This window comes from Euphorbia lathyris, chromosome 2 (genome assembly GCF_963576675.1).
Source record: "Euphorbia lathyris chromosome 2, ddEupLath1.1, whole genome shotgun sequence".
NCBI lineage: Eukaryota > Viridiplantae > Streptophyta > Magnoliopsida > Malpighiales > Euphorbiaceae > Euphorbia > Euphorbia lathyris.
In genome coordinates this window covers 86,307,217-86,331,193 of record NC_088911.1, presented here as the reverse complement: position 1 = coordinate 86,331,193, position 23,977 = coordinate 86,307,217, and the positions used below count along the sequence as shown (strand labels likewise).

General features: G+C 37.1%; 2 protein-coding genes across 2 annotated transcripts; both read left to right on the top strand.

The window, feature by feature from the left end:
* Positions 1–451: 451 nt before the first annotated feature.
* LOC136218826 (uncharacterized exonuclease domain-containing protein At3g15140) lies at positions 452–6,375 on the top strand. Its single transcript, XM_066005948.1, has 6 exons — positions 452–1,310; positions 1,973–2,175; positions 2,372–2,452; positions 3,097–3,222; positions 5,068–5,197; positions 5,961–6,375. The coding sequence occupies exons 1-6, from the start codon at positions 1,032–1,034 to the stop codon at positions 6,165–6,167; spliced, it is 1,026 nt and encodes a 341-aa protein (XP_065862020.1). The 5' UTR covers positions 452–1,031; the 3' UTR covers positions 6,168–6,375.
* Positions 6,376–10,343: 3,968 nt separating this feature from the next.
* LOC136218825 (uncharacterized) lies at positions 10,344–23,460 on the top strand. The gene is made up of 6 exons (XM_066005947.1): positions 10,344–12,089; positions 14,069–14,209; positions 14,325–16,074; positions 17,748–18,055; positions 21,281–22,134; positions 22,214–23,460. Exons 1-6 carry the CDS (start codon positions 10,701–10,703, stop codon positions 23,328–23,330), a joined length of 5,559 nt encoding a protein of 1,852 aa, XP_065862019.1. The 5' UTR covers positions 10,344–10,700; the 3' UTR covers positions 23,331–23,460.
* Positions 23,461–23,977: the final 517 nt, after the last annotated feature.

Sequence of the window (23,977 nt, the reverse complement as noted above, 5' to 3'; positions counted from 1 at the left end):
GGCGCTCTCTCGCACTGAATCGCTCATTGAGTTGATTCCATGCATGACCCAACACTCCTTTTTTAAGTACTTAATTTCTTTTTAACTCATTTCTCAGCAATATTAAACACTTGTAAAAAAAAATCCTTATTTTCTTATGATATTAAATGTTTAATAACCACTAATTCAAAAATCATTAAAACGATTTGCTTTTTTAATCTTAACACTTTTTACAGGGTAAAATTCGGAAGCTAGAATTAAAAGGATCTTGGACATATATTCCAACCAGGTTGGCACCCACAGTAGACTTAAAAAAAATTAGGTGCGAAATATTATTAAAGAGAAAACTAAAAAATACAACGAATGAAAAGAATGAAATAAATACAACTCAGGAATGGACAATCAATGGGTACTAACTGTTCAACTTTGTTAAAGTCATCAGAAATAAAAGAATTGCAAAAGCTAAGACTTGAATTTCACCACTTGAGCTCGTCTGAGGTTTTACTGAATTCAGTAAAGGCTTAAGCAACCCGATTGCCTTCTCTCTGCAGATGTGAAAAACTGTAAATTGCATCGAAGAAAGTAGTTGAACTGTGGATAACCAATCCTCTCGAACCTGCCATGGAACATTTGTAGACGGTGTTCCAAAAAGATAAATAACATATGCGGAGTTGCATTCGAGGCAAATGTGATTCCAGTCCCTCTTATTGGCTGCTGGAATTACGAAAATAGCAGCATTTAATTCTGCCAGAACAGCAAATGAATTTGGAATTGGAAAAGCAAAATAAGCAACTATAAAGCCTCTGTTATTTGAGTTTTTATACATGAGACCCTTTTTTTCTAACGTAATCTCGAGATATTTATTTATCATCTCTTAAACTCTAAAAATTACAAATAGACTAACAAAGTTTATTTTCCTGCAAAGAGATAGAGTGAGCTTGTTCAATTTTTACTTGGATCTGTCCTTGGTTTTTCCCTATCTATCTTCTCTCTTCTCTTTTTCACCTGTTCTTTCTTTCTTTCTTTCTTTTTTCATAGCAATACCGTCAACTATGTCTTTACTGAAATTTTCTCCTTTTAGAATTCCCTCATTTCGCAGCACATATTCCAGCATCATCCCACTCTTTCATACCCCACAAAAACCTGCGTATTATAATGTTCGTACCTTCGACAATTCCACTCCTTACTGTACTCAAACCCACATTGATTCCTTTCCTTCAATGTCTTCTTCTTCTTCTTCTTCTTCTTCTTCAACTCTACCCAGTTGTGGCACTATGGATTATCGCTGGAGGCCCATGTGCTTGTATCATTCTCAGGGCAAGTGCACCATGGTAGGCACCAAATCTCCAACTTTCTGCTTCATTGTCTTACGGTGTAACAGTTTTTTTTTTTGTTGCATACCAACTGTTTGACTAATTGCCTCTTCTTCTTTTTTTAAACACTTAAGTTTTTTTTTTCTTTGCCTATTGTTGTATTCGCAATCTACCTGCCTGGCCGTTTGTATATGCTAGTATTGCATTTATAATGTTTATGCAATGCAGTCCTGCCGCATTGCGGATGTAATCGTGCAAGTCTTTTGCTGAGAATCTGAAATTTAAGAGCTTTGCATTATCATCATTCTCTTTTCACAACTGGCTGGGTATCTCAGAAATCTACTTATTGTTGCTTTAGTTCATGTGCTTTGATTTTAAATCTTGTTTAGGAAATGAAAAATAAAAAGTTTGTGAATTTGGTAGTTTTAGTGGCTCAATCTAAACTTTTGTTTACCAGAAGAATGCGTTTTTTTCATTTATATGTTGAATTTATCAACTTCAAATGATTGTTTGTTTGAATATTTAATGGTACCATTTGATATGGCGTATAATAGCTTTCATGTTACGTTATGTTTATAAGGAAATTGAATTATTATCCTAAGTATCTTTTATAATTTGGTTATTAGTTATGTGTATAAGTTAATAAATTGTTTCTTAATAAATATTATCATTCGGTTCAGATGGATGATCCCACCCACCTAGAGAAGTTTAATCATGATTGCTCTAGAGACCTCCCAGTGAATGCTGCTGACCTTGACCGCAAGCGCCCCCAAGATTTTGATTTTCTCTTGGTCTTAGATTTGGAAGGGAAAGTTGAGATACTGGAGTTTCCTGTTCTGATATTAGATACAAGAACCATGGGTGTTGTAGATTTGTTCCACAGGTTAATCTCAGTCTTCATGGCTAGGCATTACTCATTTGAAGTGTTCAGGATTTTTTTGCAAATTCTTTTTAGTAAACTAATTTTAGGGAAATACCATATATTTCATGGTTATGCTTTGTGACGATATGTATCTTAAAATCACAATCTGTGAGATTTTCTTATCAAGTATTCTCAGAGGTCCTCTTTGCCCCTGCAGATTTGTCAGGCCCTCGGCTATGAGTGAACAAAGAATAAATGAATATATTGGAAACAAATATGGCGAATTTGGGGTTGACCGGTATGCTTCATAATCTTCTAATAGCTAATGCTGTGTTATAATATTACAGGTAATCACCAGAACTCTTCATCTTACTAACAGTTGGAATAGCTGTGAGGCAATTCTGGAGCTGCTTCTGAGTTTTCCTTGTGCATATTCTATTAACAATGATAGATGATAAACGACAATGGCCATCTGAATCTCCTAAGTTTTTCGTACTAGACCTTTGTCCAACGTATCATAGATTAATTATAAACAGTATCAGTGACTATATCTGATGATTTAAATGTTGTGGGATGGATGACTTAGCTGGCAGTTTTCTACTTCATATAATCGTTAAAGACCTATCTTCTTAGCAATATGCCATATGTATCATTTAAGCCATGGTAATAACTCCACTTCCTTGATTAGTCAGCCTAGTTGATTGCATTATGACCAGTTTATTCACCTTTCACCATGAGATTGTGACACCTTTTGAGGTAGCTTGCATCTCATTTTTTCTAATGTGCTAATGAATACTATGGTATAGAGTAAAAAATAACTAAAATATCATAACCAAATTTTGCATTTGCAATACACACACGTTTTCACATGTTGCCTTTCAAATGTTATTTACTTTATTGTTTGTACTTGAAGAAATTTTGATGTCTAGCATTTATTTGCAGTGTTTGGCATGATACAGCTATTCCATTTAACGAAGTTATTCAAGAATTTGAAGCTTGGTTGATATTGCATAATTTGTGGGACAAGAAGCATGGTGGACATCTTAATCGAGCAGCATTTGTAACTTGGTCAGTCTTTCTTTTGTTGGAACAAACTATATAACTAAATGCTATCAAATATAATCACCCTTCTGCTTGCATTTGTTCATCCAACAATGGTTGTTTGAAAATGTCTGAATTCCCCCCATAAAACCAGCCTTCATATGAGATATCAAAGCTTTTACTACTTTGCAATATAATTTTTGAACTTCGTATCAGATCTCTTTTCTATCTCAAGAGTCAAGCCAAACTACCCACAAAAGCACTTATGATTGGATATAAGTGGAAAAAGATGAGAGACATGTTAAGATTGTTTAACTCACCCACAGATCTAACACCTGTCAATGTAAACAAGCATTTAACCATTCTCATTTGCCCATGTTGCGTACTGGGATATGTATATAGAGATATGTAACAGACCATGAAAATACAGAGAAATCCATGGGATACCATGTAGAGTAAGATGCTACATTGATATATTTTACTTGGGAACAATACACAGATATATATACAAGTAGTAGCTCCTGATATTACTCCTACAGTCAAGGAGACATACTGACCCTACTAGCAGCCTATAGCTGTCACAGCAGCCTAAGCATGCTATACATTTATTACATTGACTTTCTGTAACACTCCCCCTCAAGTTGAAGCATGGATTTTAATCATGCTCAGCTTGCTACAAATACAGATAACATAGTCCTAAAAACAATACACTCAAGATACTTTAGAATATAAAATATAATCCGGGGCACGCGGCCTAGAAGAACAAATCAGCGGAAGAACATCAAGTTTTGTTCCGAAACAGAGAAGCAAAACTCAGTTGTAGCCACATGCAAGAGGCTGCCAGCAACATCAGTGCACAAAAGGAGATTCACCAGAAAACTAACGGGCAGACAAATCGGAAACAGAGAGTCGACGACGGCGGAAGAAGAACTGAGAAATTCTGCTCACAAGGCAGACAACAATGCTGAAAGAAACAGCCCAGAAATGTAAACCTAGAAATTCTGCTCATAAAGCCGAAGACAAATTCTGAAATCTCAATCCAGAAACCCAAAACAGAGACCAAACAAGGCTCTAATCCCATGTAAGGAGGACTTTTCTTACAGCGACGATGATACAGGGTGGCCGGAATGTGAGGAAATGCCGATCAGAGGCGGAGAGGATGAACCAGAGGGGTGGTGAGATAAAATGACGTCCCAACAGTGAGTATTCAAGAGACCCAAGCTCTTGACAGAAATGGAACCCTGGGAAATACTACCCAGAAAATATTGAACCCTGGGAAATACTACCCAGAAAATATTGAACCTTGCAGAAACACAACTCTGGAAATACTTCACAACTCTGGAAATACTACCAAAAAAAAGAATTCAGAAACCTTAGACCTTAGGCTCTGATACCATGTAACAAGCCATGGAAATAGAGAGGAATCCATGGGATACCATGTAGAGTAAGATGCTACATTGATATATTTTACTTGGGAACAATACACAGATATATATACAAGTAGTAGCTCCTGATATTACTCCTACAGTCAAGGAGACATACTGACCCTACTAGCAGCCTATAGCTGTCACAGCAGCCTAAGCATGCTATACATTTATTACATTGACTTTCTGTAACAAGGTAAAACTCTAAAAGAGCACATGAAGGGATGTCAACACTTAACCATTATTTATTTCATGAGACAACTTGTATTTTATGTGGTCTATCCATCTAGTGCATTTGAAACACGAACCACAGATTTTTCTTAGGATTCGAATTCGAAGTTTATGTGTCTCAATAGTCTCATTTTATTTATTGTTCACTAACCAGTTGAGTTGAGGCTTATAATTTTGTATATTGTTGACTGATACATTTTAGTTTTCTTGGTATCAGTGGGAATTGGGATGTGAAAACACAGGTCCCTCATCAATGCAGTGTATCAAAGATTAAGCTTCCACCATATTTTATGGAGTGGATCAATCTGAAAGCCGTCTATAACAATTTTTATAATCCAAAACCAGAAGTGAGTAAACCCGATTTTCTATTTTGATGCTGCATAAATGACCAGTTATATGTCCCTTTTCCTTCCATTTGGTGTTACGGAACTTATAATTTATGTGCAGCTAAAAGCATCCAAGGCTTTACTTAAAGTAAGGTAATCCACCCTTGTTGACTCTAGGGTGAGAGAAACATATTTTTTAGTGTGTCAATGTTATATCAGCTAGGTTTTTGAAACCTTTTAAGCCCTGTGAACTATTCCATTTGCCTCTCTGGTTAGGTTTAATTTGAGGTAATTACAAAAGAATTGGCCTCAGACTTGTGTCCTATTGCTTAATTAGCAAAAATGTTGCCCACACTATGACTTTGAAAAATAAACAGTTTGAACAGATGACGTGTTTTGTAGTATAATACCTTGGAGACTACACTTAACGAACAGAATAGAAATGTAACTGTACAAGTGCTCTGGTTAAATCTTTGACTGTGTAACTATTAGCCTTCAACAATTCAATAGCCAAGCCATTGAAAAGTGAATGTTAAGCTTCTGATACAGAATTACAGATGTATTAGGCCATGCCAAGCCAAGCCAGGTTTTGAAAACGGTGGATAACAAATAAACTAGAACATCTCAGATGCGCATAAGCTGTATGTTGTTTGTGAGATATACCATACAATGATCATCATGTTCGTTGAATCTTTTCTTTGTGTTGTTAACTTGGAATTGACCCATGCTTTGACAACAATCCTTTTATAATTTATTGTTTCATTGTGTATGTTTGTATATGCAGGTCAAAGGAATGAGGGGAATGATGCGACAACTGAATATGAAAATGATGGGAAATCATCATCTTGGGATTGATGATACCAAAAATATCGCAAGAGTTTTACAAAAGATACTTGCAGATGGGGCAGACATTAAAATTACTGCTTGGAGGAATCCTGATGGAAGCGTCAATTTTCGCCACAAGAAAACGGATAGTAATAGTATAGTTTAATTACTTGCTTAATTTAAGCTGGATATCTGTAGTGTTCTTTTGAAGGTGCAACTTTTTGGTAGCTTTTCAATTAGACTTTACCAATGTTTTAAAAACCAGACTTGGAAGTCATACTGGATTGACAATTGGGTCATGGGTTTATGGGTTCCACGGGTTGGCTCAGATTGGTTAAACTAGATGGTGTTATAAATTATATATATATATATATTTTTTAATTTAATTTAAATTATGAAATTGACTAGACTTCTAAAATCTCGTCGACGTCGCGCGACCCATCACACCCGGACGCGTCTGGAGGATGACTAGGACCAAAATGGCACCCCAGGGTTATGCCTGGGAAATCTTCTGGCCACTGGCAAAGTCATATCTATAAGATTCCAAACTAGTGGTAAACCTTCTCGACCAAACATACCAGGCCAAGGACGACGTCATGGCCAAATATCTGGCTAAGGCACGTTCCCTCATCGACCAACTGTGTGGTAAAGGCACCGATTTCTCCATCCTCTTAATCCCCAAAGAGGAAAATGGCAAGGCCGACGCCATTGCAGCAGCTGCAGAAAGCACGATGCTGATCCAAACGACCTATTTGTAGAAATGGCATATCACCTCGCTATCGTTGAATCTCAAGTCCTCGTACTAGAAGATGACGAAGCGCAAATTGAGTGGATGGAGGGCGCTTATAATCCATTACATACTTCACGACACCCTTCCTGACGATAGAATAGACATGCGTTGCTTATTCTTTTTTACCCATTATAGTACTTTCTTCATGAGGGAATAGGGAGGCATGAAGTTCTACTCTAGTTGATCCTTCTGCCTCTTGTGATCTATGTCTCTATTTCCCACGCGGTGTTGCTTTGAACTATTTTCTAGAGCTAAAGATCTTTTGAACTTGTGCTTTTTAGCAAAGGGTTGAGTCTGTGGATATCCAATTTGATTAAATCTCTAGCATGTTGCATTAAGCTCGGGAATGTTTTGGGTTATCATGTGGTTGGTTCCTATGATAGAGCTTCGCTTTGGCAATTCGTCGCTATAACATACACATCGACATCCACCTTGAGGTTGCAACTTTGGATTGCTACTCTCTAGAACAACTCCACCCATTCCTAAAAGGTTTCTTTAGGCTCTTTAACCAAGTAGTTGAGATCCTATACAGTCTTACTTTCAAAGATGGACATGATAAAGTGCTAAGAAAAATCATTCGCCATTCAATTAAAAGTCTGAATGGATCTGACGGGCAACTGCTCAAACTAATATGATGCTGCTTCCTTTAAGGTGGTTGGGAAGAGGTGACACATAACGACATCGGTAGTCATAATAGTTTTCAGTTCCCTTTTGAAGTTCTTAACATGGGTCATTGGATCTCTAGTTCCATTGTATTTTTTTAAGGAGGGATATTTGAACCCTTGAGGAATCGATTCCCACAAGATGTGTGCACTTAGTGGGGAACTAGTATGCGTAACCTCTGACTTTCGAGCATCCATATTTGTTCCCCTCGAGAGCACTTCTAATCTCCCTACAGATAGGCTTGCCATTGATTTTTTCCACATGCCCATAGATATCTTCACTATTGAAGGATGTTTCCTGATTCTTTGTCCATCAATCTCTTTGGGATATTGGTCTAGTTGTTTTCCTTCCCTGTTGACTCTTATCCTAAGATCTGGATCCGATAGAAAATTTTAATGCCTTATTATTGATGTGCGGGGATTCTGATTCATCTGGATATCTTTGGGTTTTATTTTATGTATTGGGAATCTTGATGTGTCTGGACGATTTTTCGATTTACGATGGTCCGTGGGAAATTCTAGCTCTTTGTCATACTCATTTGGTATGACGGGGAGTTAGATCTAACCGCATCTTTCCATGTCAGGAGCGAGGGGAAGTGATCTCCCCATATGATTCGTTCTAGCTGCTCTCGTTGTAGGAGGAAGAGAGCGATTGTTTCGGCCCTTGCGAGGAGTTCATTATTTTGCTTTAGCCCTCATCTATATTTCATTCCTCCGACATTCTACCTACATATTTCTCTTCAGAGGACAACTACTAACTGTGTGGTGCCTAATAGAACTGGTGATAAAGTCTTGTCTTTTAACCAATTTAATAACTTCTTCAGCAGTGTCTAACTTTTCTTGCAACTCTGTTATAGTCAATGCATTTTCGTTAGTGACCTGCTATACCGTGCTAATGTTGTAAAAAAAGTTGTTTGGTTATGTGATCCATGAATTCTTTGTTCGAAGGCTCGAGGGATCCTAAACATTCCTCAATGAATTTATTGAGGTCGAGGGTATTTGGAGGAGACCTAATGGATTTCCACTCGCATCAAATGGTGTTCCAAGTTCATAAACACGTCGTGAGGAAAACAAACATGTCAACTTTTCTTGATGATCCATGGTCACTTATTTGTTTCGATCCATGCTCAACACACCAATTTGATACGATAGAATTTGTATGTTAGTGCTCCAATGCTTAATAGATCTTTTTTTATACCAAAGTAAGACAAAATAAAGATCAAAGCGGGACTGTTGACCGATGATCTCATTCTAATGCTTAAGCTAGCAGAGTATATGATTAGAGCACTAATCAATTGAAAGTAAATTTCAATAAATGTATGTATGTACCTTAACTTGAAGTCACATTTTATTTATAGGGAACCATGGATAAAACCGCCAGTCAACCTCGATATTCATCTTAGATTTTTTGGAGGACAAGTTTTTGGCTTCCGAGTAATGGGCGTATTTTAGGTAGTTAGTGATATACCCGAATTGAGATGTCCTAATCTTACTTGTGAATTCTAAGTCTTGATCCAAAGAAAATCCAAAGAGTATTCCAGTGGTCCACATGTCCTGAGGAATATTTATTTTTGTTTAGTTTGATTCGACGGTCTCCTTTGCTCCAAACGTTCCTGTTAACTAAAGATGAGGACACATATATCTTTATATTTATTTGCATGACATTAATATATGTAAGTAAAAAATCTTTTATTTATCATAATTTACTTATATAGAGATGGCTAGGTCCAATTCTATTCAAGTACACTCTTATATAAATATGTTTCATCCACCAAATTATTATTATTATCATTAAAGAATTCATAAATGTATATATCTCAATTCCAATTAATATTTAGTCTTAATTAATTAATTATTAATATAATTGAATTTGCGAGTAGTGCTCTAATGGCAGATGAAATCCTTTCTACTCTTGAAATAAGACAAAAAAAGACGAATGGGAACAGAATTTACGAATGTGAGTATTGAGCAATAAAGTATAAATTGCAAAGGATGTGTGTATGTACTTTGACTACGTGGCATCATGTTCTATTTATAAAGTGTTCGTGGCAATTCTAATAGTCGATTTAAGGTGTATGTCGTAACTTCTCTTGAGGACATACATCGGTTTCTAAATGACAAACGTCTACTCTAGTTTACGTAGTTTGTAATGTGTCTAAATTGCAATCCCTTAATTCTAGTTGTGAATTGGGTGATCTATTTCGAAATGGTTCGAAATGCCTCTCATTAGTTCACGTGTCCTAGTGATTACTCATCTTAGCATTGTTTGATCCTAAGATTCTCATTACACTTGTCCGTCTTTGTTCGTTTCAATTAATGAAACGTGTAAATTCGATATATTTTCACGGTATCAATCAGGATATTACAAGCAAACCTTTAATTTGAGGAAATTGTTGATACAATCTTCAAATTGCAATATATTTTTTATAAAAAAAAAATAAAGGAAATTTATTTTAGATTGCTTTCCTTTATTCCTTATGTCAACATCAAAGGAAAAATTGCTTCCCAACATTTTGTAATTTCTTAAAGTAAAAGTATGGTTAAGCAAAGTTGCATTAAAAATCCAATTCTAATTTTCCTTTAAAAATAAAATCTATAGGATAGGATTATAAAAGAGAGCCGTTGCCCTTTATAATCATCATATTAAGACCTTCGCTTCCCAACTAACATATTTGGCGGCAATTTTTGCTACCAACAAACTAAAATTACAAAATTAAAATTTCTCATATTTACTTTTTTCGCATTCTCTTCCAGGCGCGTGGTATCACCGTCTAAAAAATCAACAACACACCACTATCTAGTTTTTCCATCAATTTAACTCAATCACGGTTGTCGCGAAGTCACGTAACCTGTTAACGCGTAGTAAGACATCTAAAATATCAGGGAAGAAGTATTCTTTGTTCGATAATTTTCCGTCAAATGTAACGTCAGAAGAGAGAGAGCGCGAGAAAAACAAACAATTTCTCAAGTCTTCACGAAACCCAATGAAAAAAAGCTCTTAACAAAAATGGATTTCTTCTAGGGTTTCTCCCGATTTTGTTTGCAAGACACTTCCTACTTGCAACTCGGACCGATCCCACTCGCTTATAACCCGGTGACTTTCACCGAGTCACTTCTCATTTGCTCAATGTTCATCCTCTTAACTACTGCATAGCCCAATGCCAAATTGATCGACGCCATTTGCTCTGTAATACAGATATTACATTTACTTCGTATTGATATTCTGAGGTGTGACAGTTTTCTTGTCATGCAATTCAATTCCGCTTCGGTTTCCTCACCGAAGCGTAGAGATTTAACTCCGACTGGCTCTAGGCTTCGGCGGAAGCGTAAGAGACTCGATGCCATATGTGAAAACGTTTACAATCAGAACCATAGCGAACCTATTGATGCGAGAGCAGAGTCTCCGTCCCCTTCGACCTTGGATGCCCACTCGGAGTTGCGACGGAGCTCGCGAATGCGACGGCCCCCAGTTGTGCTCGATGTCTCACCTCCTCCGGTGAAAAAGCGAAACAAACATGGTAAGAGTGTGAATTTGTGTGTTAATACAACTGGTGGTAGTAATATTAGGGCTGTTAAGAAGGAGGATAGTGATAGATTAGAGGATTTGGATACTTTAGGGGGTTGGAGAACGCGGTTGAGATCGAGGCGTAGGAATTCCTCGACTGGAGAGAGGAGGAGAAAGCTTTTTGGTGAAATGAATGTAGAAGGGGGATTGAATGATGGGAAAAGAGATAATGAGAAGTTGATAGTTGTGAAATCAAAGAGGCCAGGGAGGGTTAAGGCATTAAATGGTTTGGAGACTGAAATGAAGGAGGGTGGGACCTGTGATGATGAAGATGTGAGTGGAAAAGATGCAAGTAAGCAGTCAATTGGTAGCGATGAGGATGTGAAGGATGAATCCGAGGTGGGGAATGGGGCTTCAGAGGAGATGCCAGCTGTAGATAGTACAATAGATTGTGGAAATGAAAGTGAAGTAATGGAACTAGAGGCTGATGAGAGTATGCCAATTCTAGTTACAGTGGATGAAAGAAATGAGGCTGAAGTGGTGGATGATGGTGCCACACAGTCAGGTCCAGATGAACAAGAGCATGAAGAGACATTGCATAGTTTGGAATTGGAGAGGAACCCTGATACTTTTGAAAATTTGGAGAAGAATAATTCAGAACTGGATACAAGTGATACAGAAGTGGAGGAGTTGAATGCTGAGGTAGATGTGGAGAATGAAAGAGATGCTGAAGTTGATCATCCAGCTCTCATGAAAGAAATGGGGGAACTCGAAAAGGAAGGAGATGCTAAACTCAGTGATAATATCTTGAAGGTTGAGAAGGAAGTGAAAGACAAAACGAAGCATGATTCTCAAGATCTTGGTAGGCCACGGATCAAACAAGGGAGACGTTGTGGTTTGTGTGGGTGCAGTAATGATAGTCAGCCACCAAAGAAGTTGCTGCTTAATGCTGCTGATAGTGAACATGAGACATACAGTGGTTCATCAGCTTCAGACGAAACCAACTATGATATGTGGGATGGATTTGGTGATGAACCAGGGTGGCTTGGGCACCTATTGGGTCCTATAAATGACCGATATGGTATTGCTGGAATCTGGGTGCATCAACAATGTGCTGTGTGGAGTCCAGAGGTGCACTCTTTTGACTAAGTCTTGGATATCTAATTATCTATGTCTCTTCCCTTTTTTAAGTTAACTCTGAATATTCTTAAAGCTGCTGAATCTTGACTTTCAGTGTGTTTCATTTTGATTTTCTTTTGGTTTGGAGATGCTTTTCAATGCAAGAGTTCCTTTCCCCACTTTTTATCTGTATAGGCTAGTTTTTTAAAGTGCATTATCGCATTCTGCAGGCTCTGATTCTTGTAGCTGGCTAATATATATGTAATTTTGATGATACAAGACTGAGATTGGATGGTGTGGTACAGTGGGGGATTTGGGGAGGACCATGCCTAAATTGAGTGGAAAGGAAGAGAGCAAATCTATAGAGATCAGAGGCTATGGTCAACTCCTACTAGTTTGATGTTTAGGCATGGTTTAGCTGTGTCTAGCACTGAGATTGGATATTATGTCATTTTTGCATCTGTGGATCATGAATATTATTCTCTACAAAGCTTCTGCTTTTCTTTGTGCGATTTTATCGGTAGAAACATAACAGAATCTCATCTTTTGATTGAACACATTTATCAACTCCTATTTTAAATACATTTTGTGTTTTTATACATGAGCAAGTATGAGTGTTAAAGAGCATTAACATTAAGGTATATTCTTGATGTCACCTGGAATTGAATGTTACTATACCAATCTCTTTTTCTTTTGGGTTAAGAGAAGAATTTCATGAAAGAAATGTTAATAAAATTTTCATTTAATAAATCCTTCATTGCCTCTACTAAATGTAGATCGTGCGAATTCATGAATATGAACTTTAAACTAGAAATGCAACTTAAACACCATTGAATTAGTGATATGGAATTAATTGCTGAGTAAGAGTGATGAAGTAACAGTAATAGTCACAGTTCTAGTTCATGAAAGTATGAAAGCTCAGTTATTACTGGTTTTTCCATTTGAGAAAGCATGTGAACCTGGTAAACGAGAGTAAGACCTGTAGAAATCCATATAGATACTTTTTTCTTTCTCACTGTATGGGACCTTTTCTAGAACTTGCAGGGAGATAATGACAAAGTATGGTTCTGTGGGAAGGTCACTCTAAAAGTTTATGGAAAATGCTAATTAAGATGCATCCATCAACTTCCTGGCCGCCTCGAAATCAACAGAATTATGGCTTTGAACTATATTACAAGTTGAGGTTACTGGATGTTTTGGGTAATGCAATAAGAAAACCCTACTAATTTGGCCTGCTATTGCCTTGTAGTAGGCTTGCTTCCATGTTGTTTAAAAGCCTCATGAATTTTGGTTGGTCAAACTAAATGTAGTTTTCAGTTTATTTTATGTCTATTGGGGGGAGAACGGAGAAAAAAATCTTGTTAATTGGTTCTTAAAGTCATTTCTTCCAATTTAACATCTGATTTTTTAATGGATTCTTATGGAAATTATTTAGGAGGTATTGCCCGACCATTGAAAGAGTTAATTGTATAGAATTTTCTTTGATTTTATATAAGAAAAACTTGAAATCTCATTTTTGTTCTTTGGTGTATGCGTGTTGTGACTTTGATATGCCATCTGTGCAATGTACAGCAGACAATTTGCTTTGTGTGAAAGGTTGGCTTTTTCACGTATGCAGCATTTTACTTTTTGGTCTAGATGTGCAATAATTATTTCCTTCGATTTATTTAAGTGATTCTGTCTGCTCAAAAGATTTATCAGGGCTCAAGATTTTACCATCTTTAGTCTTTCCTTGTGATGGAACATAATTCTAGGAAGTAAGCAACAACCTTTACTGCTCAATGCACAACATCCTTTATTTGTATATCTGTAGAATATAGGTTTGCTTTTTTCTTTTTCTGTATATACATAAATGTGTGTATGTGCGTGTGTATCCTTTGGCTAGGATATAATATAATCTCTTTGATGTATTTTTGCTTAATTCTTTCTTTATTGTTCTATTCCATCTATTGTTCCATTAAATAAGCGTGCATTATGATTCATGCCTGCAGGTTTATTTTGCTGGTTTGGGTTGCTTAAAAAATGTGAGAGCTGCACTTTGCAGAGGAAGAGCATTAAAGTGCTCGCGGTGTGGAAGAGCAGGGGCAACTATTGGTTGTCGTGTTGATCGTTGTCCAAAAACTTACCACCTGGTTTGTTATATTTATTTGCTGTACCAAATACTTTCCTAGTACATCCTTTTATTTGGGCACTAGCCACCGCAAACCGTTCATTGATTATGTTTCTCTTCTTGCTTATATATTGCAGCCTTGTGCCCGAGCTAATGGTTGCATCTTTGATCATAGAAAATTTCTAATAGCATGCACAGATCATAGGCATCTATTCCAACCTCAGGGTAATCAGTATTTTATGCGGATAAAGAAACTAAAAGCCAGGAAAATAAAATTAGAAGTGAGGAAACGGTCAAATGATGCTCGGCGAAAAGATGTTGAAGCGGAAGAAAAATGGTTGGAGAACTGTGGGGAGGATGAAGAGTTTCTAAAACGTGAGAGCAAGAGGCTTCATCGAGATTTATTGAGAATTGCACCTGTTTATATTGGAGGGTCTGAATCTGATAGTGGTAAACTATTTGAAGGATGGGAATCTGTTGCTGGGCTTAAGGATGTGATACAATGTATGAAGGAAGTAGTTATTTTGCCACTTCTATATCCTGAGTTCTTTAGTGATCTAGGAATAACCCCTCCTAGGGGTGTTCTTTTGCATGGGTATCCTGGAACTGGTAAAACTCTTGTAGTGAGGGCATTGATTGGTTCATGTGCCCGGGGTGATAAACGGATTGCATACTTTGCACGTAAAGGTGCAGATTGCTTAGGGAAGTATGTTGGTGACGCTGAGCGCCAGCTGAGACTCTTGTTTCAGGTTGCTGAACAATGTCAACCTTCTGTAATATTCTTTGATGAGATAGATGGTTTAGCCCCTACTCGTACAAGACAGCAAGACCAGACGCACAGTTCAGTTGTCTCCACATTACTTGCTTTAATGGATGGTTTAAAATCCAGAGGTTCAGTTGTGGTGATAGGGGCAACAAATCGACCAGAGTCTGTCGATCCAGCCTTGCGTAGGCCTGGGAGATTTGATAGGGAGATTTACTTTCCACTTCCCTCAGTTGAGGACAGGGCTGCTATACTCTCACTTCATACACGAAGGTGGCCAAAACCAGTTACTGGATCTATGCTGCACCAGGTTGCAAGGAGAACTGTTGGCTTTGCTGGTGCTGATCTACAGGCTCTTTGCACACAAGCTGCAATTATTGCTCTAAAAAGGAATTTCCCTTTGCAAGAAGTTTTATCTGCTGCTGGAGAGAGAGCTCCTGGTGCTCAACGCATTCCTCTTCCGGCCTTTGCAGTAGAAGAGAGAGATTGGTTAGAGGCTTTAGCATGTGCCCCTCCTCCATGCTCACTTAGAGAAGCAGGAATAGCTGCTCATGATTTGGTGTCCTCTCCCCTTCCTGCGCACCTAATTCCTTGTTTGCTGGAGCCTTTGTCCAAGTTGCTTGTTTCCCTCTATCTCGATGAACGCCTCTGGCTGCCTCCTCCTCTTTCTAAAGCTGCTACAGTGATTAAAAGTGTGGTTGTAGCTTCTTTAGAGAAGAAGAATGTTTCTAGTCAGCAGTGGTGGTCTTATGTTGATCTTTTCCTTAGAGATGCAGAAGTTGCTGGTGAAATTCAGAGAAGGCTTTCATCTGCTGGCATATTGACTGGCGAGGCTAGCTGTATCAGTGCTGATGAAGAAAATGATGCTGGATTTAAGTCCGAACCTTCTTTTGTGCACAACAGTGGCATGAACATTAGTGTTTTTAGGAATATTTATTGTGGATCAAGGAAAACATCAGGATACCGGGTATTGATTGCTGGAAGCCCCAGATCCGGACAGAGACATCTTGCTTCTTGCATACTCAACTGCTTTATTGGGAATGTTGAAGTTCAGAAGGTTGATCTGGCTACAATTTCACAAGAAGGGCATGGTGATATGGTCCAAGGGATCACACAATTATTAAGTACGTACTCCTTTCCTACCTCTCTCTCTACCAGATTGTTTTTTTTTCACAAAACAAGACTTTCTTGTGCTTTTATGTTTGATCTGCATGGGGTTTATCCCTGCAATACTTTTGTAATGATATATGATTTTGCAATTACTGAAGAGTTGGCTTTTGTAAGCCATTTCAGACATGGTTTCACATTTTCTGTTAGTTAGCTATTTTTTTATGGATTAAGTTCATGTTCTTTGTTCTTATGAAGTTCTATGAATCAATTGGGAGATGGTTGAAGTCTTAATGATCTCATTCATATTTTATTGGCTAATTCTTGTGCTTTTCTTTGATGTGGAACATTGTCAGTTTTCAATAAATCATCCATCAATATAATACTTAAGATTTGGAACTGTGTTTACAGAATGTTTTAAGCATGATCAGCTTCAATCATAGGATACCTGAGGCATAACAATAAAGTTCATGATTGCATTTTACAGCAACACTCGCATTGTTAGCAATTGAAATGTTAATACTTCTTTAATTGAATTTTTTTTATGTCTTTTTACATCATTGTTCAGACCTCCCAGTTTAGCTCTACATATAAGTTATGTTGTAATTGTGATTTTGTTAAGAAAAGAATCGAATTTGGATTATACACCACGATTAGTTGAGTTTTTGAGCTTGCTTCACCTGGCATTTCAACTGTGGCTTGAACTGTTCTATGCTAAATGGTGACTGGTTTACCGTGATGTTATTGTTTACTGATCAGGAGCTGTTGAGCGTTCTGTAAACACTTATGTGCTTGGATTGTGGGTGAAGCCTAATTTTCTTACTGGCTCCAACTGACATTGTGCATTCATAATTCTCACCAGTACCATTAAACTATAGAAAGATAACAGAAGTGCTAACTCAAATAACTATTACTGGTAATTTGGTGTTTGCTGCTTCAAGATGACTTTCCACTACATCTTAGCTGTGCAATCAAATAGCAGAAATCCCTTATCCCAGCATACTAAATTACTACTGTGGGAACCTAGTATCATGTTCTTCTGGTTTCTTAGGTTGGCTACCTGTGCATGATTTGGAAGCGGCCATTCATTAGTTTTACAATTGAAAACACCTTGCCTATTCACTTGCATAAGTTGTATTGGCCAGTTTGTGGCTGGAAGGAAAGGTAACTGTTATTTCAGGAATCTTAGATATCTAGTTGACAGGATTTAGTGTTGTTTCAGAATGGGGGAAAGTTATAAAGCAATTGTGTTAGATGTGGTCTACATGTATACAGTTTGGCAAGATTTATAGTCAACATATAGAGGTTATATTGCAATGAAAATGATGTATCTACCTAGATCCCAATAAATTCTCTGTTTCTGTCCCATACAACCATACCTAAAAAAATTAATATTGCTTTGCTGCAGTAATCTCTTGGCTGGATCAATCACATTTTTGCAACCCATGGTAGTATTACTGTTTAATGCATATCAGGGCTATGTAAAATTGATTGCTACAATCCTGTTATTTTCAACATATTGTGGTTTGTTATATTTGCTTGAAATAATTTACAGCTTCCATGTGATTGAACCGTTGGTAAGTTTTGTTTATTATTCACTTTCGTAAGCTTCAACTCAAATTTACTACACATTTGTGCATGGAACGCATCCATAATTATGAATCCTCACCTTCATCTGTCACTCTACCAGTGAAATGTGCTAGCCTGCAGTCATCGGTGATATTTATGCCAAGAATTGATCTATGGGCTGTGGAGGCATGTCGGCACATTACTGAGGAGAGTGATGCATCTTCAACTGACCAACAACTTTCTAAGACAACAGAATCTTGCTCTACACACATTCTAGATGTTGGAAAGGTGAATGAGCCCTTTACTCATCAAAGAAGAACATCTGAAATGCCACAACCACAAACTGCCACCCCAAGTTCCTCCCATGTTTGGAACTCATTTGTTGAGCAGGTGGAATATATATCTCTATCAACATCCTTGATCATTCTGGTAAGTGAATTTTCTGTTTGATTAATGCTGTTGCATTTTTTCCCTTGTTATTAAGTAAATAATCTTTTGCCTTACCATATATGCTGTGATAAATGGATTAATAGGCTAATTGCTTAAAAGTTTTTTCCCCTCGGTTTTTTTTATCTTTCATGTAGAGATCAAGAATACTTTGCCAAAATGGGTTGAAATTTCTCAAATAAAGTTTGGATTTCTCTATTTAGTTATTTTGGGAACCTGATTTGGGATGATAACATGATTGTGGGCCCTTGAAGAACCTATCCTAGAAATTGTGATCACACTTGGTATTTAAAGTATTATGCTTAATGAGGGTATAAGAGAGCATAGAAAAAGTAAAGGAGATGGGGCAAATCTTCCTCTTTGTTTGGATGTTTAATGAGGTAGGAAGGAGAGGAAAGTATTAGAGGGGCCTTTCAACTCCATTTTAGTTTCCCCTAATAACTAGGGTAAAAAGAGTTATCCCCACCTGTATAAAGGAACAGTCAAGAAGACCGTTTATTCATATACTCCTGCGAACTGTTTCACATATCCAAACATAAGTAATTGCTAAACCTCTCGTTTCTTTTCTTATACTATGCTGTGGAATAATAATTACCTTTGCTTTCTAATTAAGTGAAAGCTCTCAAACATATTATTGCGGGTTTATAATTTATGGTAAAGGGATTTATGGGTTGGCTAAATTGGGGGTGATTTTAATTGATGGCTGGAAAAACGGGGCCCATTTTAATCTGGGACAGTCACTATATGTCAGATTTAGGCTGAATTCTGAGGAGGAAGGGATTTTTGGTGTTGAATGAAATTCAGGAATGTTGAGAGGATTAGTGTCTTTGTAAGAATATAACTTGAAATCCCGAGTGTTGGGATGCTCTGCGATCAAGTCTAGACTGCGCTTTTCAGGTTAAATTAATTGGTAGGTTAAAACTACAGATACTTTGGGAACAAGAAATCTCAAAGTTAAACATTGTTTTCCGCTTCAGGGATTCAGTTGATTAACCCGTGTCAGAGATAATAATAAAAGCTATTCTTGGACCTTAACTATTAGCCAGAGGCATAGCTACATATACAACAGTGGGGGCACTTGCCCCAACTGAAATTACAATTATATTAAATAAATTAAATTAAATTTTACACATGAATTCAAAATTTTGGCCCCAATTAATTATAAATTTATAGCTTAGATATTATTTATTATATATTTTGACCCCACGAGTTGATTTTATTGCTACGCCCCTCCTACTAACTTAACCTTTTGGTTCAATTGGTTGCTTGACATGGTATGACATCCTCCCTCTAAGACCAAGTGGTTGAGGGTTCAAATCTTGACAACCCTATTTATTGATGGAATTTCAACCCATAGAAAGATGAGTTTGTGTTGCACACCCTTCGAGCCCAAGGGCATTCTTGTGTGGTGTGTCATAGATAATAATAAAAGCTATTCTTGGGCCTTAGCTAGCAGCTTAAGCTTTTGGTTCAATTGGTTCCTTGACGACCAAAAATAATCTTATAGCTGATGAACTTGTGCTGAACAGTAAGTCAGCCTCAAGGAAAGGTTGAAGGAGGATCAACGAACTAGTCAATCACACTTTATGTAGAATACTCTCAGGAAGCAGTACTTAAATTCTCATGCATCTTTTCTTGCAGATAGTCTTGTGCATTTGTCTAATAATTGTGAAAGACATGATCTTGTAATTAGAGATCTGCTACAAATTGTGCTACATTGATATTGCAATACTGTTGAGGCCTTAACGTTGAAATCACATGCAAACATAAAAACAAACCTTCATGGGAAAGCTTTTTGTTCGGAGGCCTAAAATACCCTCTTTGTTGCAATAAGTTATTTCCTCTGTTAATGTAGAAATGGAAATTTCTTGTCCTACTTCTTAAATCTATGAAGCAGTGACACGGATACTCATTCGATTACGAGTACAGAAAACGGCATTTCAAAAAAATATGAGATACGGGTACGGGGGACACGCCAAATTATATATATATATAAACCATGAATGACATTCATAATATCCCTTTTATTTAGAGAGAGAGGATCCCCCTTCTCTCTTCCTTCTCCCATTGCTGAGCCTCCTCCACTAAAGGAACTGTTGCCGCCACTCTGTTCCTTTCTCTCCTTTTTCTTTATTTTCCTCTGTTCTAGCCTTCTAGCTAGGTTTACTTAGAGGAGTGTCTTCCTTCTTTCTCCTTCCTCCTTCCACCTATCTTTTAGGTTTAGTTTTTAGGTTCACATTTGTATTTTCTTGTTGGTTTGAAGTCTATATACCTTATTGAACTACTTTTTCCGTCAGATCTAAATCTGTTAGCTATACTTCTTTCATGTATACTTTTTTCGGTGTTAGCAAGAGCAGAAAAGGTTCATCTTGTTGGTAGATCTATAAATCTGCGTGGTTGCAAAACAAAGAAAAGGCTCTGAATGTCCGGAAGAGCCTAAACTAAATGATGAAGAATGATTGCAGCGGTTTTTCAACGGGATTTGACTTACGAGAAATATATGATTTATATCTTTTAGTTGTACCTTTTATGATTTTTATTGCTCTTTGTAGTCTCTTTTTCTTCCCATCATGGATCTTGTATTTAGCCTGTATGAGAGAGGTTTTATTCCTCCTAATTTCCGTGCTCTATTTGTACTTTAAATGATATATGGCATGTTATCAAAAATAAAAATGACATTCATACTTCATAAAAATTAATCATTTATAATTCAAACTATTTAAACTACCAAGTCTAAAGACTAATCTAAAACATTTTCAAGCACTTCATCTATTTCTTCATCTACAAACACCAATGACTCAAATTCTGGTTCATCAAGAGTTTATTCAGTGTCCCCAAAGTGTATCAAAGAAAAGAAGGGACGCATATTTGGGGTGTCCCCAAAGTGTCGGACCCACGTATGTTAACCTCTTAGAAATGTTTGTGCTTCATAGGCTCAAATGCAATAACATGACATACAAGTTACGATAAGGTTTGACTTTATTTTGTTACATGGTCACCAGTTAGCAACTAAACATTATACATCAGCACCATCTTGAGAAAAGGAAATGATACATTATCTTCATTCTTAACACTTTATGCTTCTTGTATATTTTGCAGTCATTACATTCTGTACAAGGCATAATGCATGATATGCTAGTGATAAAGTCTTCTAGTCTATTATATTCTCGGTTATAATGATCTTTCACATGTCTTGTATTGCAACAGGCTACTTCAGAACTTTCAAATGTTGAACTCCCACATAAAGTACTGCATTTCTTTAAGAGTGATATCTCAAATAGCAGTTTGTTGACACCTTTGGAGCATACAATACCTCGTTTCTCGGTGCCTGTCGGTGAGAATTTTGACCATGATGTGGTGGTCAGTCTTTCTGCTGCCAAGTTAACAAGGGATATAATACAGTTCTTTGTTCTGTTACTTCATCAAAGAGCACATATTCATGCTTCTGCATCTGAAGAGCACAAATCTTTATATTCCCTTCAAGCATCTTCTGATACAAAATATCAATATAATAATCACGGTTCAATTCAAAATGAGAAGAGCAGTGAAAAATCTAAATGTGACGGATCAAAAGTACCACCACCATCTAATAACAGAAGTTTAAAAGGAAAATCAAGCTTGCTGCTAGCAATATCTACATTTGGTTATCAAATTCTTCGATATCCTCATTTTGCTGAACTTTGTTGGGTCTCGTCAAAACTGAAAGAAGGTCCTTGTGCCGATGTTAGCGGGCCTTGGAAGGGCTGGTCTTTCAATACTTGCATTATACGTCCTACTAACGTGGATAAGGTGGCAGTTGGATGTGGTACAGGGAACATTAAAAGCAAAGACAGATCTGGTTTTGTCAGAGGCTTAATTGCTGTTGGTTTGTTAGCATACAGAGGTGTGTACCAATCTCTTAAAGAGGTCACATTTGATGTAAGGAAAGTTCTTGAGCTTCTAGTCAGACAAGTTAATGAAAAGGTTCAGGCAGGGAAAGATAAATATCAATACGTTCGACTCTTATCACAAGTGGCATATCTTGAAGATGTAGTTAACAGCTGGGCGCATACATTGCAGAGGTACTTTATGCAATTGTTATTCATATGCATGTTGGTTCATTTCATTTGACTGTTGTCTAACAACAATTCTCCATTTCAGTTTAGAACTTGCCAATCAAGTTAAAGGGGGAAATGCTGATCATAGTATCAAGGAATTTTCATGTAATTGTACTTGTGCGGATCATGCAGTTCAAACAGAGGAATGCAAGGGGGTTCAGTTAGAATCTGAATGCCAGGAAAGAAATTTTGTGGAACTTGCTCCTGAAAATGTTGATGGTGTTGAATTGAATAAAGGAGATAATGGTTTTTGCCATTCTAGCTCTGAGGTGGGAGATGCGCCTTCAGAAGATGTGACCGCAAAGCAGGTTGTCTTCTTTCAAAGTACATCTGATAAACAGTTGGCTGATAATATTACTGATGAGCAGAATGGGAATACTTGTGGACAATCAGGGTCAAAAAGTACTGAAACTCTTGGAGTTTCCGCTGGAATAGGCAATGGAAACTTGAAATATTCCAACGGATTCCCTTCTGAGGCTGGTACCTCTGGTCCTTCAAATTCCTGTGGCCAGAGTGATGGATTGGCTGAAATGGGGGACGAAATTAAAAACAAGGATGCAGAGACTGACCAGGGTGAAAATGTTGGAGATATCAACTATCCAGTAAATACTACCCCTCAGACTGTTGATTCTAGTTCTGGGGTTGTGTGTTCATATAATTGTTGCTCTGGATGCCTCCTTACTCTCCACAGATTGATTCAGAAAATCCTTGTTCATAAATGGGGATTAAAAAATAGCCATTGGAAAGCAGAGGATGTTCATGATGTTGTTTCATCTTTATCCGTGGATCTTCTCTCAATAGTCAGAAAAGTTGATAATGGCGAAAATAACAGCAATTCATTTGATGAAAACCTAAAATGTGCAAGTCCAGAAAGATTGAGTGAATGCCCAGAAATGCAGAATTGCCAATGCAGAAGTTCAGAAAGTAGTTTAGTTATGGCAACAGACTGTGGTTGTCACAATGTGGATGGATGTGTAGCTGCAAAAGCAAATGAATCCCGGAATACAGTATTCGGGCATGAAGTGGAATTTATTTTGAGAGATGGCATCCTGGTATCTGTAGAATCAAACAAAGACATTTCTTACCATTGTAAATATGAGGCTGTATGCCTTTGTTCTCTTATAAAGTCAGTAGTAATGATGAAGCAGAGTTTTGATTGACATCCATTCTTTCACAGCCTGGATTTCTTAGCCATGTTCATATGGAATTTTTGCTGAATCTAGGTCTAATTTTCCCTTTTAAAGAAGGTATAAATAATCAAAATTTTGTTGTGGAATCGCAATTAATATATATTACAGCTCAATATCTTCTCACATTTTGACTATGGAGAAGCTGAGAAGGATCTTGTGCCTCCATGGAAGTACTGAGGTACATTCTTTCTTGGTTTCACATTTTTGCATTTGTTTATTTTTCTTTTATCCCTTTTATATTGTCCTCCGTTGAATGAATGAGACGATGTGTGATTGTTGCATCTCTTACTGGGCTTTTGTGTTTCTTTCTCAACCTTCCTAATAGTTAGGCGATTATGGTTACATTACAAGTCTTAAACTTGTTGTGTTTTGTTAATTGAGTTCGTAATTATATACTTTATTTTTTAAAATTAAGTCTTAAACTTTTGTTATAATTTATTTGAGTTTTTCTAAGCAGAAAAAGTTGATGACATTTTCTCAACTGGGTCTTTTTACTAACTGTTACATTAATTTTTTTTTGAAGCATAGAGTGCTTAACAAATCCTAACTCCTAAAGCCTTGTTTGTTTTGAGGTTTTTTTAAAGTAAGGTAAGTATATGGGGATGTCCTTGTTTGTT

Bases quoted from the DNA above. Each gene is read 5' to 3' on its own strand.
- LOC136218826 (XM_066005948.1), top strand. From the start codon at position 1,032: ATGTCTTTACTGAAATTTTCTCCTTTTAGAATTCCCTCATTTCGCAGC. The intron at 1,311-1,972 runs GTAGGCACCAAA...CATTCGGTTCAG, and splicing joins CTCAGGGCAAGTGCACCATG to ATGGATGATCCCACCCACCT. The intron at 5,198-5,960 runs GTGAGTAAACCC...TTGTATATGCAG, and splicing joins TTTATAATCCAAAACCAGAA to GTCAAAGGAATGAGGGGAAT.
- LOC136218825 (XM_066005947.1), top strand. From the start codon at position 10,701: ATGCAATTCAATTCCGCTTCGGTTTCCTCACCGAAGCGTAGAGATTTA. The intron at 12,090-14,068 runs GTGCACTCTTTT...TCATGCCTGCAG, and splicing joins GTGCTGTGTGGAGTCCAGAG to GTTTATTTTGCTGGTTTGGG. The intron at 16,075-17,747 runs GTACGTACTCCT...TCACTCTACCAG, and splicing joins AGGGATCACACAATTATTAA to TGAAATGTGCTAGCCTGCAG.